At 41.8% G+C, this 15156-nt stretch overlaps 2 protein-coding genes across 17 annotated transcripts in view; one reads left to right on the forward strand and one right to left on the reverse strand.

Annotated features, from left to right (window-relative positions):
* The window catches only part of SPATS2L (spermatogenesis associated serine rich 2 like), a 166035-nt gene that overhangs the window by 137010 nt on the left and 13869 nt on the right, over positions 1 to 15156 (forward strand). For all 16 annotated transcript variants that reach the window (XM_065560913.1, XM_065560910.1, XM_065560912.1 and 13 more), the window contains one exon: positions 15043 to 15101. In XM_065560913.1, the coding sequence (XP_065416985.1) occupies positions 15043 to 15101 (59 nt within the window). The remainder of the gene's footprint in view (positions 1 to 15042; positions 15102 to 15156) is intronic.
* LOC135974151 (serine/arginine repetitive matrix protein 2-like) overlaps positions 1 to 15156 on the reverse strand; it is a 994828-nt gene that overhangs the window by 102452 nt on the left and 877220 nt on the right. The window lies entirely within an intron of this gene.

Genomic DNA, 15156 nt, shown 5'->3' on the forward strand with positions numbered 1-15156 from the left:
CCAAAGCAGACTGTGAAAAGTTACAAAGGGATCTCACAAAATTGGGTGACTGGGCAAGAAAATGGCAGATGAAATTCAATGTTGATAATTGCAAAGTACTGCACATTGGAAAACGTAATCCCTACTATTCATACAAAATGATGGGGTCTAAACTAGTTGTTACCATTCAAGCAAGAGATCTTGGAATCATTATGGATAGTTTTCTGAAAACATCTGCTCAATGTGCAGCAGCAGGCAAAAAAGCGAACAGAATGCCAAGAGGAGAGTAGCCTGAGCTAGTGAGGAATGTTAGTGACATAATGTTATCTTGTTCCCTTCATGCTGGTGATTCCAAAACACTTACAAACTGTAGAGGAATCACTTCACTTCCCGGCCACAGAAGCAAAGCCACCTATGGGGTGGGAAGGGTCTCGGCAACACTACCCACCAGTGTAGAATGGGAACTGAGAAGTACCATCCCCAGTCAAACTGCAGGGGGTATGTAGGTGGGCTGAATGCATTAAGCCAGACTGGAAATTGGCCCATTCCTAGTACATGAAGTTAGCACCACTATTCTTGGGAAAAGAGCCATGGGATTTTTAATTAACACACTTGGTCAGGACTTTTGTTCTTAGGTCTCCTCTGAAGGATAAAGGACGTTTTAGTTTCTGTTGTTTCTATTGTTTTCTTTTAGTTTTGTTTTTTCCTTTGATTCAGTAGTAGGTGTCATCCCCTCCCTCCTTTATTTTTACTGCCTGTTCCCCTTGAAATCAGTATCAAATCAGTCTTTAGGGTATTCCAATATCTCTTTCTGAGAAGGAGTGACTAGTTTTTCACTTCACTGGCTTACCAATTGCAGCAGGAGCAAAGGAGTGCAGAGACAACTTCATCTGGCTGCTTCTTGCCCCTAAGCAGCAACTTGTCCCATTATTACAAAGGGAAATTAATATTGCACGTGATCAGAGACATCTTGAGATTTTCAGCAGATTGTTCCAGAGTGTTTTCTGTCCTTAATAGCAGAGACCATAGGGCCAGGGGTGGCAACAGCTGGAGGAAGTCTTATGTCTCCAGCCAGCTTGTAAATCACCTTTTGTTTTTAACTGATGGCAGAAGATTACTCCTGAACGAGCTCAGTCAGCACCTATGTGACAAAATGGTGCTTTTCCTCCATCTTAACTGAAAGGAATGATATGGAGCAGATGTGCTGTGTCACACTGTAACATCTTGAAGGAATGCAGGGCTTATTTCCTCATTTAACTTGTAACGAAACAGGGCCAAAAAACAATCCTGGAAATATGTCAGTTTAAAAATAAAGAAACACCACAGGACAGGAAGTTTAAGAGGCACTAGAGTAGGTGTAATTCTTCCCTTAAGCCCCAGATAATGTGCTAATGACGTACTTTTATATGGTGCCTTTCATCCCAAAGAATCCAAAGCATTTTGTAGACCTTGGGCTGGACTATGTGTGATCCTTATATTACCCTTTTGCTCCCTGGTGCACAATGTACCATCCCTCCTTTCTCCAGATTGTGCCTTGTCCCCATGCCTTCTCTTGTGCAGCAACTAGGCACTGGCCCAGTCCCTGTCCTGGGAGGAGCACAGGGATTATGCCCTGCTCATTTCCTCAAGAATACTAGCAAACCTCAAAGAGGGTGTGGGGAGGCAAAGCCAGGATCTCATCCCTCCTCCACCCTAGCAGGCAGAACTGGCTGGATGCAAAGAAAACTCCCTAGGTGCATGCCCACTGTGCCCCACATGTGCACCTGGAAGCCATCAAGAGGGTTTTACATTGCACTTTTCATTACAGAGCATCCCTCCTGTAGTGCCTCCTTGGCCAGTTGGTTCTTCAGCACACCCAACACTGGCATGTGTCTATCAGGCATACTTGACCTTAAAATATAAATAAAAATCAATTCATCCACTACTCAGATGAGGCCAACTATGGGATGCAACTGTGTACCAGCACACAGCCACATTATAGACCAGTTTGGGACAGTACGCGAAGAATTATTCTATATGCCAATTAGACTGCAGGGGGAATTTAGGAAGGCAGAATGTACTTCCCACCCTCCCCCCAATTAGAATTTGATCAAGACACGGTGGCTGGGGCTAACATTCGTATACTGTAATAGCATGTTCTCACTTTCCCATGAAAAGGCTGAATAAGGATTGGGGCGGGGGTGGGGGGGAATAGCCCCCGGGAAATTTGAGTGAAATGTAGGAAGCACAAAAGGAGCCCCAGTCCTCATAACACCTTTCACCAGAAAATCATTTTCACATATCAGACATCTACGCACAAAGTCATATGGAGAACTAAAAGGAAGCATCTGTTATTTGCCCATATGGTCCACTTCCCACCACAAATGGAAAATAATCTGTAGAGAATAATAAGGGGGAGGTTTAATTACATCGCATGCAGAACTGGCCCAAACAGACATCCTCTCTCCTTTTCATCTCAGACATATTCATAGCTCCAGTGCCTTAAAGTGAGCACTAAAAACACTACAGTCAAGATTTTTGATGTGAACAAATAGTACTTGAAAGATTTTCCATATGGTGGATAGTAACTGGCTGCATAATAATGTTGGAAAAACAAAGACGTATTCAAACAAATCCTGGGCAAAAATGGGTAGCATGTATTCTATGTACGTGGAGGAAAAGGCAGCTTCTCGGCAGCATTTTAAATTTAAAAACAGAGGCTGGAATAATTTAAAAGGATGTATCTGTGCTCTTTGAGCATTGGCTGATAAGTAGCGCTGCCAGCTGTCCCAATTTTAGAGTAGCAGAATGAACCTAATGCATGCCCATCCTGACAATCTAACACAATGGCATTTAAAGATGTTTGTTCTCTATTGCTCAGATAGTCCCATCCATGCTCTGCTGACTTGGTGGGGTTTAATGAGGATGCTGCCTCAAAGAGGAGGTGATCTTTCTGGTGTTGGTGACCCCAATGCCCTGGTAATAATTGGCTGTGTGGTAAGCAAGAGCAGTCATTACCAAGACTCATTATCTGATAATGCCTCTTCACTATCTTCTCGTCCACTTCCAGCACTTCCAGAAAATCCTCTTTGGCTGTATTTCCAGGTTCCTTTTCACCAGATCTTTCCATCTGACTTTTTGTCTTCCTTGTTCCTTTGAACTATTTTCTTTCAAATCTCCCCAGAGCTCCTTCTCGTGTTTGTGTTGATACCAATCTTACCCCAGATGCATGGATACCCTAAGATCCACAGGTTTCAGAGTAGCAGCCGTGTTAGTCTGTATCCGCAAAAAGAAGAACAGGAGTGCTTGTGGCACCTTAGAGACTAACAAATTTATTAGAGCATAAGCTTTCGTGGACTACAGCCCACTTCTTAAGATCCATGTTAACCTTGGAAAACCCATTGGTGCCTGATGCCTCCACACAGTCCCCGGGATCACACCAGGAAGAAGCCATGCCTCTACTAGCTGTGCAGTAGAAACTGTGAAAGGAGACCCAGAAAGAGTTAATGGAGCAGCATTAACTCCTAGTTAGTTATTTGCTCAAATATCTGTGAAGTCTGGAGCATGCCTCAGAAAGCTGCTGCCCTGAAATGCCTGAAGATCCCAAACTCCACAGAACAGCAGCAGAGGGACTTGTGCCTAGTTTCTTTTCCCTTACCTCTGGCAGATTCTGGCAGTTTGGGTTACCTTCCACATGTGCTGCGAGGGGAGCAGAAAGCTTTCATTACATAGCTTTCATTTGGTGCCAAGTTTGATGTGCGGTCCCTCTCCTTACTTTTGCCTTACATTTGGTATTCTGAGGCATCTGACACAGCATAAGCTTCTCTCAGCCTTCCCTATACTATTTCAGTGGGTTGCCAACTGTCACAAAATTTCGCAGGATATTTAGGGCCTGATCCAAAGGCCATTGAAGTCAATGAGCTTCTTTCCATCACTTCAATAGTCTTTGGATTAGGCCATTAAAGAGTCCAAGATTTCTTTCAGATGTGATGTTTTATTAGTATGTGATGATGCAACGTCACAGCATGATTTGTTTAATCCTTAGGAAAAATACCTATATGTGGCAACTTTAAACTAAGTCCTGAAGTGACCCCATCTCATGGAAGAGGATAGTTCAGTCTCTGTGCCTCTTTAACCTTTAAAATCTCTTCTGATGCTGCCAGCAAATCATGGTGGCTTTGTGAGGTGGACACTTGTCCACGAGGATCTGACTGAGACTACCAGTTCATTTGGCACAGGCCCCCAAATAACTGTCAAATGGTAATAGTTTTTGGTCACTACTGATTTGATTTGGCTTCTTGGCCTTTTGGCTAAAATAGGATTGAATTTTCTAATTCTCAATTACTGAGGTACAATCTTCACTCATTGATATATTTGCTATCCTCAACCAACTCTATGTATAACTTTCCATGAGTGATGTACCCGACTATTTGGATGCTAATATCTAAACTGTATTTTTAAATTTATTCACCTAAATTTGAGTTATTGCTGATTATGTACTATATGTATTTTATGACTTTTAAAATAAACATTGTATTTGTGGATAATCTAAGCACTATACCCAGATGCACAGACACTTTTTTTAACCTATGTATTATATAAATTTTTAACATCAGCTCACAATTGATAAATCCTGTGGCAGAGGACTATAACCTGCTCTTGTAGGAAAATAAAAGTGAAGATCTAATTCATCTTCTTCATCTTAAATTGCTATGTTCCTACAAATGGCCTGAAGGCGAAAGCCTCCATATCCACCTACCGGAGCCATCCAGTCCTTCTCTTAAAATGATTCCTCAACTTGTTAGCTAATAAAGTGTGAAGCAAACATTGTTTTGTAAACTTCTAGAAGAAAGTTTTCATTTATGTCTTATAAGCGCTCAGTGGACCTAAAGTGGCTGCCACTAAAATAATTGATTTTTAGGGAATACATGCTTGTAAAAGCCAAAATCGGTGGAATTATCACACAAGACAGGGCACAGTCACAAGGAGGCCATGTATGTTGTAATTCTCTGAATCCCCAGCTGTCAAAGCCCCAGTAACTCCCCAGCCCTGACCATTTTTCTGCTGACTCAGTCCATAACCCTTTCCTCACTAAGGAAAGACTCAACTACCTCTAACTCAACAATCCAACTTTCTGTCTGCTGTTCCCAACCACAAAATATCCCTGACCATGAAAAGCAACCCAGTCTCCAGTTCTAGAGGATAAACCCTACTGCAGTCCTCTAATGCAGTGGTTCTGGGGGGCTGCGATCATGTTTCAGGGGGGCCACCAAGCAAGGCCAGCATTAAACTGGCTGGGGCCTAGGGCAGAAAGCCAGAGCCCCACTGCTTGGGGTTGAAGCGTGGACCCTAAGTCCCGCCACCAACGTCTGAAGCCAAAGCCTGAGCAATGTAGCTTCGCAGGGGCCCCTATGGCATGAGGCCCCAGGCAATTGCCCTGGTTGCTACCTTCTAATGCTGGCCCTGGCTTTTATATGCAGAAAACCAGTTATTGTGACACAGGTGGGCTGTGGAATTTTTATAGCATGTGGTGAAGAGGGGTGGTGGGGGGACTCAGAAAGAAAAAGGTTGAGAACCCCTGCTCTAATGTCTCCCCTCTGACCACACCTTCTTTAGCCTCCAAGCTGAAATGCATTCTATCTCCATGGTAAAATTATAAAAGGTGCTGGTTTCCTTGGGGAAATTCAACATCTCCGTCGTTACAGTAAATCCTTTGGGCCAAATTCACCAGAGCTGAGTTCAGGACAGGGACTGGGTGAGTGGTGGGAGGAGGGGGCATCTTTGCGTTTCCCCCGTGCTGGGGTTGCCAGATGCTGATTCGTCCCCCAGCACAGGTTGGAGTTGCTCCTGGGGCCTGATTTTAATGTCATGCTGGCGTAACTCTGTTGAAGTCAATGGAGTTTTACCAGGATAAATCATAGGAGAATCAGGCCCATTGCACTTCAAACCCTGCCTCCTGTCATACCATAGCCTGATTTTTGTGAAGCTGTTTCCTTTCTAGGCAGGTATTGCCTTTTCTTTCGAAACAAGAATTTCTTCTTTCATTTTTCCTTTTTCTACCTAGTTAGTCCCTTCTCTCCCCAGGGGGGGCTATAAGAAATGAATTTGTTGTCATGAGGAAAGGAAGATTGATACATACCCCACAGTACAGAAATAGTCTTATTTGGGGTTTAGTATGGTTGCCAGGAAGGCAGCACAAATAGCACCTTGTATTAATAGCCTTCCTGAATAGCGTCTGTGGATTAGATTCTTACATTATGCCAGGTTTCCTCCTTTTATTGCCACTCTTCAGGAATAATAGGTTATTAATAATGACTAGAGCTGGAGGGGAGAGAGAGAGAGGTGATTCCAATCACCTCAAACTTGGGAGTTTTTTGAACTTCATTAGTAGATCACAACCACAAATCAGCCAGTGTGGCAATGTAAAGCTAGCTTTCTGAAAAGGTTTGAATAACATTCATCATTTAACAAGGATCTTAGAGAGAATACAGCACTGTCCTTTTTATTCTTATGTAAAACCAAGGCAAGCATCTATTCTTTTTCTTTTGCATGAATTAAATTCCATGCTGTAAACCAGAGAAAGATGAATTTGTTCCCACTGAAGTCAGAAGAAATTCAAAGTTATTAAATTGTGAAATGAGGCAGCTGTCACCACAGCTTACCGCTATCAGTGCTTTGCCAGCTATTCATTATAGGGTGGCATTTGTGCCTGTTTTGCCATGATACTCTAGTGTGAATTTTGAAATCGTGTCAAAAGCCCAGTCACAATCCCTTCAACCAAGAATAGGATTTGTGCTTTTACTTACAGTACTTATCATGCAAAATTAACCTACGGGAACTTCCATGTGAATCCTTTCCATGCCATCAGATGTCGCTTAATGCGCGGAAAAGGCTCTGACATCCCTGCCTATTCTGGGATGCTCTTTGCATCTCCTCTATGGAGATGTCTACACTCAAGCTCGAGGTGTAATACCCAGCTGGGGTAGACATACCTGCATTAGCTTTGATTGAGATAGAGCACTAAATATAGCAGTGTAGCCAGGGCGGTGGGACGGGCTAGCCACCTAAGTATGCAGGGTCCAGGGCAAGACTGTACTTGGGCCGGCAGCTACGCTGCACTAGCTCAATCAAAACTAGCACGTGTACATCCACTCCAGCTTGAGTGTAGATGTTCCTTGTGTTAAGTCAATGCAATGTAATGCTGTTATGACTTAGAAAATCCTGTTCCTTGCACACACTGTTCACAGCCACAGAAAAGTTTCATTTATCCAGCTTTTCTTCAGGTAACCAAACAATGCTATAGACCTGCCTTTTAATCCTCTGTACAAAACCATCAACAGTCTGCTTTGATTAACAGTGTGTGCTGATGATTTTAAGGGACTGACAACTAGCCCCACTGAACCAAGTTTCAGACTTCATTACAGTAAATAATTTGACACTGACAACAAACCACTGGTTAGAAAGGGAAGAGGTTATAACTAGACATGAATAACTTGGTTCAGATCAAATAGGAAATAACCCAACCCCTTTTCCCATTCCATCCTACCTCTCTAATTATATGGATTTTTTGGGCACTCGGTGTTTGCATTCAGATTGCTGTGTTTCCACACATACAAAGAATAACCACACACTGTCAGTAGGAGTGTTTTTTTATTATAAATGAAGAGAGAGAACAAAACAAGAACAAATGAAAATAAATCCTCTGTAAGAAAGTACAGTATGTATCTTCTCTGGGACAGGCTGCATCTGCTTCCCCTTACAAACTGGCAGGTGCATTCAGAAGCGTCCTGGAAATTTAAAGGTGATGTATGCAGAAAACAAAATTCTTACACTTACATAGCTTCTTACACCACACGTAATAAATGCTTAACTCCCCGCAGGGATAAATTAGATCTCAATTCTGTGATAAAGTGAATACTGGACAATGTCGCCTTTTATTTTATTGAAAGTGAACTTTGTAATGTGATGTTACACCATCATGGGTTTGGCTCTGGCGACTACAGTTTCAGGCTTAACAGAGTGGAAGTCACCTCTGCTACTTGCTTCAGATTTAGAGTCTCTAGGAAAACACAAAGACCAAGGGTAGCGACCACACGTACATTCACAACAAACTGAGTGCTATGCAGTTGATTTTATGTAATTCTTTCAGAAGACATGCTTAAAACTGAACTTCAGTCTGTTCCAGATGGATGGTAAGGGCCCACGTGACCCTTTTGGTAAAAATGAGAGATTTGCCTGGTGTCCTTGGCCGAAATTCCCCCCCTTACATTGTTGTGCTGTGCACTAGTTGGTTGACACCCTCCACTTCAACGTGGGTGCATTTGTACACTATGTTGTTTGTGAAACACGTAAATGCTTTGGATTCTTCTGTGAAAGATGCTATGAAAAGTCTAATATCCACTTTATTATTCTGCATTTAATACAATTAAATTAAGAAAACATAAAAGGAAGCTGATTTAAAATAAAATTGCCCAACAGATGAGGGTTATGCACCCATGGTGCTTTGACTGGCCACCAGACTGAGACTATCAAAACTTAACCTGCTGCCTGAATTTCATTATATAAACACCACCAGATGGCTTGCTCCCCTGCTACTTTGCTGAATTCCTCTCCTGTCTCTATTCACCCATTTGTGCCTTTTATGAAGGATTCTTCAGGGTTGGTTTTTGTCACCTCTTCTTGTCCAACCTGGCTATGTTATTGAGGAAACATTGGATGCGTTGTATTCAGTTTGCTGATGTTCTGAGCTCTGCATTTCCATCACATCAGACCAAGATGGTGCAGTGACATGAACAGCCAAGTGTTAAAGGTGGAGAATGGATGAGAGAGAACTGAAGACTGAAATTATGTTGTTGTTGAACCAACCAGAAAAACTGGCAAGGGTAACTTCTGCACCCTGGTTAAGGAAATGTCTGCGATTGGTGACCCAGGTTCACAACACTGCTCTTTCTTTAGGCCTAGGGCTACTGAAAGAGTTATTAGCAGGGCATTTTCCTTAAGGAATCTTTAACTCTGAAATGCATGTCCCTCCTTGCTCTCCCAGAGTCCCAGTTTTGGTGACCTTTGGGCATGTTGTGAAGCCCAGCTTTTCTCACAAGCGTTAAGGGAGTTTGGGGGTCCATGGGTAGAGGGGTTGCAATTGAAGGATTGTGTAGTCCATGGTGCTAAGATCTGTCCCTTTTGATTGAAGGAGACATTTTGCACCTTACAGGATCGGACCCTGAGTTCTCTCCCTGAATTACAGTCTGAGTCAAACTTCTATGCTGAAGGGCAGTTTGCAACTACCTTATATGGATTTTTGTGACTTTCCAGTGCTGTTTGAGGAAAAAGGATGTGAATGAGCTCTGTGTCGTTGGATGTTTTATTTGATTGCTTATCCATAGAGTCAAATCCTTGTCATGTTCAATAACAAAAGGTGACTCTATAATATTGTAATTCAAATACCGAATCTTTGTGCAAAGCCATCCCCAAAATTTTTGCCCCAGGAAAGGCATATGAGAAAGCAAGTGCAAAAACGAGGCAGACCTTATTCCATAAGTAAGTAATCATCTCTGATGTGGCATGAGTGACATTATATTTACCTATAGTTTTCTTCTGACCCACATTGTCTTTTGGGAACAGTGTTGTGCTATTAATCTTTATAAAAATATAATTCAGTATGGCAAACAGAGTTTATGCCATCTATGAGCTCATTATTTGTCCATCTATGAGCTCAACCAGTTTGAGTCTCTAACATGTGGCCTAGCTGATCAGTTTACAGAGTTTTATAAAACTGCTGGAGGAGCCAACACTTTTTTGGCTTTAGTACTAAGCCCAAGAGACTGATGGGTATTGCGCAAAATAATATTATTTTTTGGGAATCAAAAAATGGAGTTCTACTCCCCTCCTGCTGCTATTGTTGTGTGTCCTCAGGCAAGTTTCTTAACCTCTCTGTGTTTAATTTTTTCCATCTTTAAAATGGAGACAAATAACATCTTTGTAAAATGCTTTGAGATCTGCAACTTAGAAACTCTATAATTGTTGTTATTTATCTGTCCTTTTTTATTTTTTATTTTTGGTGACTGAACATTCTTTCACCTACATGTAAGTTTTATATAGAACTGAATGATTGTGGCCTCACATTCGCTCAGTTTTAAAGGAAAAGGGACTTCCTCTCCAAATGTTCAGCTCTCTAAACTTGGAGTTCTCCTTCCCTTCACACTCCATGACCCTACAATAGGCCCAAGCTCCCAAAGACCCTACATGAGCTTTCAGCCTCCCACCCACCCTTCACTCCAGCAGCTGCAAAACACACGTTAGGAGGTCACCTGTCAGCTTTGGTATCCAGTGGAGACTGATGAGGTCTGAAAGTGACAATATTGAGGCATAATATAAAGGTATTCGGAGAGCCAATTTACAACAGGGAAAGGTCACACTGTGGACTCATTTCAGAGATTGGTAAGCAATGCTCTGAGCAACCTCAAGTGTTGGTAGCTTATAGGGCCAGAATCTAATGGCGTTGCTTAGTGTGAGTGGTACCTTAGTCTTTGAGAAGTCTCACTGAAACCAATTAGACTACTTACAATTTAAGAAACTGTTCAATACAAGCACGAGCAGCAAAATCTTCGGTGTGAGAATGGCTTGGAATATTAAGGGTATGTCTACGCTGCATGTAGACACCTGCAGCTGGGGTGGGCCTGCTCACTCAGGCTCGTGAGGCTCGAGCTGTGGGGTTGTTTAATTGCGATGTAGACACAGGCTCCCGCCTGAGCCTGGTCATCTACACTGCAATTAAACAGCCCCACAGCCCAAACCAGCTGGCACAGGACAGACGGCAGTTTCTATTTGCAGTGTAGACATACCCTAAAGATAGCAGGGAAATGGGTTTGCCTCAACACCAGCCCCAGGAGCATCCACTTGTCTTATTTCTTCTTTATATCCGTGTCTCCCTCTTGGGGGAATTGCAATTGGAGGGGTGATTGCAGCTCCGATAGACATACCTATGCTTGGTGTAATTTAGCTAATGTGGCTAAAACTGGCAGTGAATAGGCAGTGGCACAGACCCCAGTGTGGGTTAGCAACGCAGTTATGTACCTAGGGTTTAGGGCAAATTTGTATAGTGTCCGTGCTGCTGCTGTGGGTGTCTCCCCCCAAGCGGCAAACACACCTTCAATTTCAGGGTAGCTATACCCTTATTTATTTTTTTTCTTTCTGTGTACATTTGTCTTCTATCTTTTTCCCTCTCTGTTTGTCACTCTTTTTCATTTGTTCCCTTCTCTGTGAAGTTCCATTGGCAGGTGAAGAGTTAAGAGAGTTCTGCACTAACCTCCTTTTGCACAGGGCTCTGCTGAAATGGAAATTGAATCAGACTAGTCAGTTTCACTCCCAGCAGACTCTGGTCCTGCCATGAGTGAATGAGAAACAGACTACACTGACTTGCCACCTTCCAGTGCTGTTTGGCATTAGACATTCACTGGGGAAAGGCATATTCCTTCATTAGTTCATAGACCCCTTACAAATCCTTCATGATGTATTGGTGATTCGCAATTTCCAGTTTAAGAACCGTTGATTTACAGCCACCTGCTGGGATTAGGTATGCCATCCTCCTTCTATAATACTAGAGATATGGGGCCAGATGCTCTCCTAGTATAAATTCGTGTACCTCCTTTGACTTCAGTGGAGCCATGTCATTTACACCAGCTGAGGATCTGGTCTTTAAATTAGCTTAGTCTAACATATTATTTATTCTGCTGGTGGCAAATGAACCACAGACATGTCATGTTTGTTTATGCCTCAATCTTCAATTACAGTTAATAGCTGTGAAGGGAATTTCAAAATCATTCCTGTCTATCTAGGAACTTCTGTGTTGTATCTGAGCACCTTCCTGAGGGGTTCTTTATTAGCCAACCAAAATAGATCAAGAGTGAAAACTTATCTAGAAAATGACAAGTTATTACTGTGATTAATTGTACAATACACAAGAAATTTGGGGCTGCTATGATCTCGTTCTTCCTTAGGTAATAAAAGCTTTTTTATTTGGAATCAAAATATAATGTAATGGCCAAGCAATTTAGCATATATTCAAAGATCTATTATTGGAATGGGGAGGGAGCTGGTCTGAAGTGGTTTGGCCCAGGCCTTTTTTGTGAACTCTGTTTACATGAACTTATTGCTTGGTATTTCTTCATTTTTTTTCCAATCTGAAGGTTGTGTTTATATAACCTGTGGCATACTGTGGATGCACTTTTGTAAGTGCTTTTTTTGTTTGTTTTGTGTGCAATTTTCAAGACTCACTGTTGTCACCTGGAGAATTCAGCCAAGGAAGTTCAGTACCCTGTGTGGTCATCAGTGATTAATAGGAAATAGATTCTGGGAAGCAATTGCTTTTCCAAGCAATAAGCTGGAATTATCAATTGCCCATTTGGATCTATTCATATGCCTGGAGAGTATTGAGCACCAATTGGACCACTTCTTTAGGTCCTACTTCTTCAGGTCCTGGGACTGACACAGCTACAATTACACTACATGCAACAATGGAAGATACTGAATTTAGCTGTCTGAAATGGAAACCCAGACCTGAAGAAGAGCTCTATGTGGCTCAAAAGCTTGTCTCTCTCACCAACAGAAGTTGGTCCAATAAAAGATATTACCTCACCCACATTGTCTATGTAATATCCTGGGACCAGCACGGCTACAACGGCACTGCAAACAACCATTTCCACTTGGTCAGGTGTTTATACCACAACTAACTTGTAGTTTCCAGTGCTCTGGTGAATCCTTTAAGACCTTGTTCACCAATCATTATCCACACAACTCCCATTGACTTCATGAGAGCTTTTTGTTCACAGTACTGAAACTGCAGGGCTGAACTCTTGCTCTCATGTATTGTAAACTATTATATATAGTATGGGCCAAGTAACAGCTGCCTAAAAGGGCATGCTGGATGGGGAAGTCAGTAAAGTTATTTCAGTGTAAGAGTAAGAGAGAGAAGAATCATGGCCTGTATTTGCTTTTATACAAATATCCTTGTATCCTGTTAGTTATTTAGGATCATAATAAGATTGGTCTATAGCAGGAAACTGAATTGTTGAAAATATTTATCAACAATGGGTGCCTCTGAATCTGTAATGAAATCTCTGTGTGTTGGTGTAGACTAGAAAAAAAATGTCAGTGCTGTTTTAGAAGGTATGATTGAGACTTAATGGGTTGATTGTTCAGTTTCCTAGTACCAGTCAGGCTGTAAAGCTAAAGATGGAAAAGACTTGTGCTAGCTACAAAGTTCAGATCTGATCTGAACAACCCCAAAGTTTGGGGGCGTTTGGATGTGGGGGTTTTATTTGGCCCATTGTAGAGAGAGGAGAGGTGCAAAGTTTGGATTAGAAAATGAACCTTACTAAAGGGAGGGACTGTTCGGAGCCAGAGTTTTACTCCGAGCCCATCTCTAGTTCTTGTTTCATCCATCTGCCAATGCAGAATATACACTCCTGACAAAGGATGTATGCACAGTTAAAGCACATACAGTTGGTCTCTGGCAAGAGGAAGCAATTTTATAATTATAAGTGAGCCTATCTATAACCACATTTTGTGTTACTGTTACATACATAGTCTAGGCTTACACTGTGTGTAACTACACTTCACGTTGCTGTTACATCACGTACATACTCTTGGTTTATACTCTTTATTGGGCTGTAGGACCATACGTACATTAATATCTGTATTTACACATGAATTGCTAATATAATTGTTCCCGTTATGGGCCCGATTGTGTCAAAGAGGCACAGACCTACACTGGGGGTGGTGTGAAGCTGCACTGTCCCTTGCTTTTCATACAAATCACATCACCCCATGCAATTATGTTAGAGTACTGAAAGAATAACAGCCCAGATGTAAAGGGCCTGATGAGCCTTGTCTTATTCATGGAAGGTTTCAGTTCCATTGACTTCTGTGAGTCTCCTCACATCAGTAAGGTTTGATTCAGAAAGAAAGCTGTATTTCATGGTGCTATTTTTAGGTCTTGAACTCCTAATATCTCATTCTGTGCCACGGCTTATGATTTTATGATGTTTTGTTGTAAGAGCTAAACTTTCCACTTCCCCCGGTAGTGGCCTGCCTGATTTCACTTGTGGTATCTGACCTACTTGCCATCCCTTTTTTTTAAAAGCCAGACCAAAACTCTTTTGATTCTGCAAAACTGAAAAATTAATGTTGATAATGGTTAATAAACAAGAACTCTTTTACAAAGAGTATCAGAGCTATGTACAAAAGCGCCATCTATTGGGGAGTTCTCTACTGCTGTTACTTCACGAAATTGCATCATTATGTTAAAAGTTCCTTTGACCCACTGTTAACTCTCAACAGATCCACCTGTCTGCTTTCATTTTGCCAGTTAAAAAGCACAGATGGGGACTGGGGAGTGCTGTGGCAGAGGATTGCAGGAGTTCTGCTTGAGTGGGGGAGCTCAGCAACTCTGCAGGAGAAGACAGTGGGAAGGAAGTCAACCATGTACCTGTCTCGTCCCATAAATCCTACAAAAACTGGGCAAAGAGGGTGAATCTTCCAATCTTGCTGGGTGATGTGCCAAGGGTTATGTACCTTACATAAGGACAGACTAATTACTCGATTAAAATACCATATTCTGGAGAAACTTGTTCCCTGATCATTTAAGGAGAGAAAGCTGTTAGCTCATGGCTATAATTACATTGTTGTAACAAACTGCACTGTGAGGTAAACCAGGTCAACACGGATATTAGCTAGGGTGCATTTTACTAATCCAGAAGTGAGAATATGGACTTGAGTACCATTGCACCCAGACAGTACTTGTGCAGCTAGATCAGAGATATCCATATATAAATGCAAAAGGATAGTATCTGGCTAATAATGTATTAACTTTCATTAGAGATTGGTTAGCACTGGCTGCTGTATTCAGTTAGTCTCTAGTTATTTTATCTCTTTCCATTTATTTTTTCCCTTTATTAATTCCAAATCTCTCAGTAACAGTGTTCTGAAGTCTTTTGTATAATAGCATTTATTAGTACAAGATTATTTTAGTTTTGCTTCACATCATAGTTTTATCTTGGGTTAAATCATTTGTTTTTTCCTTTTTAGCATCATAGACAAAGAAGTGTCATTAATGGCAGAAGTTGATAAAGTTAAAGAAGAAGCCAGTAAGTAGAAAACATACTAGAGAGCCTGTGTGTGTTTTGGAAGAGTTGGGAGAAC

This window comes from Chrysemys picta, chromosome 11 (genome assembly GCF_011386835.1).
Source record: "Chrysemys picta bellii isolate R12L10 chromosome 11, ASM1138683v2, whole genome shotgun sequence".
Lineage (NCBI taxonomy): Eukaryota > Metazoa > Chordata > Testudines > Emydidae > Chrysemys > Chrysemys picta.